This window comes from Poecilia reticulata, linkage group LG15, assembly GCF_000633615.1.
Source record: "Poecilia reticulata strain Guanapo linkage group LG15, Guppy_female_1.0+MT, whole genome shotgun sequence".
Taxonomy (NCBI): Eukaryota; Metazoa; Chordata; class Actinopteri; order Cyprinodontiformes; family Poeciliidae; genus Poecilia; species Poecilia reticulata.
The window spans coordinates 30,547,610-30,552,832 of NC_024345.1; the positions used below are offsets into that span (position 1 = coordinate 30,547,610).

At 50.7% G+C, this 5,223-nt stretch overlaps 3 protein-coding genes across 8 annotated transcripts in view; 1 reads left to right on the forward strand and 2 right to left on the reverse strand.

The window, feature by feature from the left end:
• apmap (adipocyte plasma membrane associated protein) overlaps positions 1-696 on the forward strand; it is a 13,132-nt gene extending 12,436 nt beyond the window's left edge. For both annotated transcript variants that reach the window (XM_008430530.2, XM_017308939.1), the window contains one exon: positions 150-696. In XM_008430530.2, coding sequence (XP_008428752.1) covers positions 150-359 — 210 coding nt within the window. In that variant the 3' untranslated portion in view covers positions 360-696. The remainder of the gene's footprint in view (positions 1-149) is intronic.
• Positions 697-794: 98 nt separating this feature from the next.
• cst7 (cystatin f) overlaps positions 795-5,223 on the reverse strand; it is an 8,672-nt gene continuing 4,243 nt past the window's right edge. The window contains exons 1-5 of one of the 5 annotated variants that reach the window (XM_008430534.2): positions 3,634-3,798; positions 3,002-3,378; positions 2,624-2,802; positions 1,035-1,154; positions 795-964 (exon numbers count right to left, since the gene is read on the reverse strand). In XM_008430534.2, the coding sequence (XP_008428756.1) occupies positions 824-964; positions 1,035-1,154; positions 2,624-2,802; positions 3,002-3,044 (483 nt within the window). In that variant the 5' untranslated portion in view covers positions 3,045-3,378; positions 3,634-3,798 and the 3' untranslated portion in view covers positions 795-823. Of the gene's footprint in view, positions 965-1,034; positions 1,155-2,623; positions 2,803-3,001; positions 3,382-3,633; positions 3,799-5,223 lie in introns of those variants that run through there. The other 4 variants (XM_008430535.2, XM_008430538.2, XM_008430536.2 and 1 more) reach the window with 4 other exon arrangements.
• LOC103477444 (2'-deoxynucleoside 5'-phosphate N-hydrolase 1-like) lies at positions 3,827-4,392 on the reverse strand. Its single transcript, XM_017308941.1, has 3 exons — positions 4,246-4,392; positions 4,028-4,141; positions 3,827-3,961 (listed from the first exon to the last, which is right to left on the reverse strand). Exons 1-3 carry the CDS (start codon positions 4,304-4,306, stop codon positions 3,843-3,845), a joined length of 294 nt encoding a protein of 97 aa, XP_017164430.1. The 5' UTR covers positions 4,307-4,392; the 3' UTR covers positions 3,827-3,842.

Genomic DNA, 5,223 nt, shown 5'->3' on the forward strand with positions numbered 1-5,223 from the left:
CAGCGCTCCGTTTACGGCAGTAAAGATGGCCGCCGCAGCGCTCCGTTTACGGCAGTAAAGATGGCCAAAAAGTTGCTGGGTGCTGCAGCCTCAGGCAGCAGCAGTTCTCCAGGTCAAAGGTCACGCTGTCCTCCTCTCTCGGCCTGCAGCTGTTCAGCCAGGACGTCCTCATCAAGGCCGTCCCTCGCTACAGCCTGGTGGCGGAGATCCAAGATGGCGGCGTGTGTAGGCGGAGCTTCCACGACCCCAACGGCCTGGTGGCCGCCTACGTCAGCGAGGCCCACGAGCATCATGGGAAACTCTACATCGGATCCTTCCGCTCGCCATACATCGCCGTGTTGGACCTGCAGGGACTGTAGAAGTGGGCCGGGTCCGGCCTCCCTCCCTGCTGGTTCTGATGACCCGGTCCTGTTTGGATCAGAACTTGGGGACTTTAAAAGCAGTTGTTGGAAGCTGAGGGGTCCAGTTGGGCCCAGTTCTGGTTCTGTTATTTCATGTCAGACTGAATGTTCTTGTGTCGCCTCCCCTACTGCTCTGCTTCCACCCGGAACCAGGACCAGAACCGGGTCCAGGATGTCCTCATAAGGCTGTCCTGGACCAGAACCTGGACCGAACCCGTCCTTATGAAGGCCGTCCCGGTCCTGGTTTCGATTAAAAAAATTGTGAAAAAGTGAAATCAGGCGAGTTAATCGTGATTTGTAAACTTGGTTCTGGTTCGGCCCGGTTCCGTCTAATCCAACCTGTGGACCTACTGGACTCTGGAGGTTCTGGAGAATAGAAGAACCGGGTCTGGATCTGCTGCAACTCTTTATTCACTCATCATTTAAACAAACAGAACCGGATCCTGATCAGAACCGGTCTGGATCAGAACCGGGCCCTGTTGGTGTGATCTGCACAGCAGCTCCAGGGTTTCCCGCCCAGGTTTCCAAGGGATCAGCCACAGCTCCAGATGACACCGAAAGGTCTGGACAGAGACGGGCCGGTCAGAACCTCCAGAACCATCGGGTCCTCCTGCGACTCGGATCCAGACTCACCTGGGCCAGGCGGCCCGGAGGCTGGAGGCGGCACCGGTCCAGGTCCGAAGTCCGGTTTCGTTTGGGACAAACCGTCCTGGAGATCTGGAAGTCCACGATGTACCGGATCCCTCTGACCACCTGGAACACAGAGTGGGTCCGTTAGGTTCTGCTGCGATCCGGAACCGGGCCTGGGTCCAGACCAGAACTGCAGGAATGGGTCTGCTTCAGGTTCTAGGCTCAGCAGAACCTGGTTCTGGTTCTCACACATCAGAGTGAATCTAAACATGCTTTTATTTTGAAAGGAGGTATTGTTTCCTGTGAGCTGGTTCTGCAGTGGAGAAACAGGTTCTGGTTCTGTAGAGCCCGTCTCTGATTGGCTGATCGGTCCATCCAATCACCACAGACCTGAGCTTCAAATAAACTACTGTTGCTTTAACTGTCCCGCCTCCATCTGTTCTGGTTCTGATCCAGTTCCTCCTTCCAGAGGACTGACAGGGCTGACCAATCAGACAGCAGAGTGAAGGTTTCTGACCAATCAGAGTGAAGGTTTCAAATCAAATGTTATCTGTACAGCCTGTCAGCATCAAGGCGTTTCAAACAGCAGAATCAGCAGTAAAACGTCAATAAAACCAACCAGGAGGGTTTCAGTCTGGAGTCAGTGTTTCTGCTGTTTTACTGTTTTCTGCTAGTTTGTTACAGATTTGTGGTAAATAGAAGCTGAATGCTGCTTCTCCTCGTCTGGTTCTGGTTCTGATGCAGAGCAGAACCAGRACCAGAACCTGAGGAGTCTGGAAGGTTGATACAGCAGCAGATCTTTAATGTGGTTCTGATCCGTCCAGTGATTCATAAACTATCAGGATTTACAGTCTGTCCTCTGAGCTCCAGGTGTAGATCTGGGTGGTGTAGATCTGGTGTCATGTAGATCTGGGTGATGTAGATCTGGGTGGTGTAGATCTGGTGTCATGTAGATCTGGGTGGTGTAGATCTGGGTGGTGTAGATCTGGTGTCATGTAGATCTGGGTGGTGTAGATCTGGTGTCATGTAGATCTAGGTGATGTAGATCTGGGTGATCTAGTAAATAATAAAGACGTTGTGGTATTTTGATTTAGTGATGTAATTATATTAGGTGTGTTTCCTCCCCACGCCACTAGAGGCAGTAGCAGGCCCGAAAAGATGGAACTTAAGAAGCAGATTTAGAAGAACACAGAAAGCTACAGAATTTGTTAAAAGCTGAGCTGCGCTGAAGTAAATAAAAGAGAGAAGTTCAAATACATTCTGAGAGAGAAACTCCTTCCTACAGGTGAAAATATATCACAGAATTCAAAGGAAAATAAAAACGGAAGTATAGGAAATAGCGCCCCCTTCCCTTCCGGACTGCAATGGTCCCGTTTCCAATAAGGTATGAGACTGACACTAGTTCGTCCCGCCCCTTCCTGTTTGCTGCAGCGACGTCCTTCTCGTAGATTCTCCTCTGGTGGTTCTGGAGAAACTGGACTTCCAGGTTTTTTTGAACCAGTTGGATCTAGACACCAGAATCCGGACCTGCTGAAGGTTCTGACTCGCCTCCCATATCACCATAGCAACAACTGTCCCCAGGTAAGCGGTACCTGTCGCTGCGCTCTGAGGACGGCCGATGGTTTGAACAGGAAGGCGTCATTTGATTGGCTGTTGAAGGAGTGGGCGGCGCCGAGGACGGCCTGCTGGACGGCGGCAGAGTTCTTGCTGATGTCATACGGAGAGCCTGGCATGGGGCGGCCATGATGGCTGCCGGCTGCTGGACCCGGACCTGGAAGAGAAGAACCAACAGAACCAGCAGAACCCGGGCCGGTTTGCCAGTTTGTTTTGAACCTGTTTGTGTTTGCAGTTCCTGGTTCTCCTGATGTCTGTGCCCGTCAGAACCACAGAGAACGAACCGAGGATCTGACCCAAACAGAACCCGGTGCCGAGTCATTTCTGCCCCACCAGAACCAGCGCTCCAATCTTACCCAGAGTGGCGAGCAGCAGCAGCGGCAACATCTTCGCCTCCATCTCGGTTCACTTCCTGTCACCGCAGCTCAGCTACTTCCTGTCCCTGCCTCAGCTTCTCTCACACCTGACATCACTTCCTGTGTCTGACGCTCTCCCTGGAACCCCGCCCCCTTTAGGCGGGGTTCCTCCAGGCTGCGTTCTGAGCCCACTGGTTTCCTTTTCTAGCTGCCATCAGTCCTCCTGTCACATTTATGCTGAGGACGTCCAACTGTGTCTCTGTTTAGACCTCAGCAGTTGGACAGGCTGGCTGTCCTCGTCCAGTGTCTGTCCTCTATCGGTGACTGGCTCAGACGGACGGCGGACCCAGAACTTCAGAACCACCTCTTGATCAGCACTGCTGAAACCAATGAGACGGTGGACAATGAGACAGTGGACAATGAGACGGTGGACACAATGAGACAGTGGACACAATGAGACNACAATGAGACGGTGGACACAATGAGACAGTGGACACAATGAGACGGTGGACAATGAGACAGTGGACACAATGCGATGTGGTAAATATTATTTAGTTTGGTTCAGAATAATTATTGCACCGTCAATAATGACGTCTAATCGATGTTCTTATTGCCAGAGGAAACAGTAACACCTTCATGAGGTCAGAGGTCAAACTGTCTTCCAGGTTCCTTCAGCAAACAGTTGAGATGTTTTTGGTTCCACCACCTGCTGCTAACCTGCTCATGTGTCCAAACCAGCCGAGGAGATGAAAAGTTAAAACTTGACTTAAAATGTTTAGTTGTAACATTTTAACCGCTAACCCCTAACCCTAACCCTAACCGCTGGCGGCGCTCTGATTGGTCAGACCGACTGCAGGCTGCTGAAGAACCGGTCCAGAACCGCCTCCAGCTGGTCCTCACTGTAGTCCACCACCTGGAGGCGCCGGCCGTCCGCCGCCCCTCGGATCATGGCCGACAGCGCTGCGGAGGCAGGAAGTTAACACCCTGACGGCCAATAACGTCAACATAAACAGGAAGTGACCTCACCGCGTCCTGACGACGGCCGGAACAAACACAGCACCTTCTTCTCCTTCATGTCGGCGGCCCGGCCCAACTCGTAGCCGACGCCCAGGGACGGCTGCGTCACCTCGGCAACCACCACTGAGACACACAGGGGTCAGAGGTCAGCGGCCCGCCCCTCTGGGCAAGTCCACCTCGCTGCAGCAAACCGGAAGGGGCGGGACGGACCACTGTCAGCCTCTTACCTTGTTTGTAAATGGGACCGTTGCACTCCGGAAGTGAAGGGGGCGCCATTTCCTGTATCATCCGCGGTCTCCCGTTTTAATTTTCTTTTTAAATCTGTGATTTAGCTTCATCTGTAGGAAGGAGTTTCTCTCTCAGCATGTATTTGAACTTCTGTCTTTTATTTACTTCAGCGCAGCTCAGCTTTTAACAAATTCTGTAGTTTTCTGTGTTCTTCTAAATCTGCTCCTTAGTTGCATCTTTTCGGGGTTTACTGCTGCCTCTAGTGGCGTGGTGGTGGTAACACAACTAATATAATTACATTACCAAATCAGAAAACCAAAGTCTTTATTATTTATTATGAATTCTGGCATTACTGGAAGTGGCTGTAGAGAGGGAAGTCTGGGCCTCCATTCTGAAGCTGCTGCCCCCACGACCCGACTCTGGATGGATGGATGGATGGATGGATGGATGGATGGATGGATGGATGGATGGATGGATGGATGGATGGAACAAACAGTAAAAGAGAAATTCCCTAACAAAAGAACACACCTTTCCATATTCTTAAGGAAGTAGAGCTAATTAAATGAAACAAACAAAACCTGAAAGTGGTTCCAGTTTCACTTGATGGCCAACTTGTTGAAACTGTGGCAAATTTTAAATTCCTTGTGTTATTCCTGGACAATCAGCTCAACTTTGCTGAAAACACTGACTATATATTTAAGAATAAGGGGTACAGCAGGTGCTGCTACCCCTAAAAGATTTAGTGGGGGTAGCAGCACCTGCTAGAGGAGCGGCTGTCAGCTGTAAAACATGAACGGGTCACTGTGCAGCTGTGACTGGTTAGTTTTTCAACAACAATCTAAAACAGACTTAATCAGTTAATAAATAACTTTTTCTCATTTCATATCGTTTCTGAACTGATCCTGCTTTAATACAGCAACATGTGGATCTGAAGGTTTAGAGTCTGAGAGCGGCAGGTCCTCTGATTGGCTGAGAGC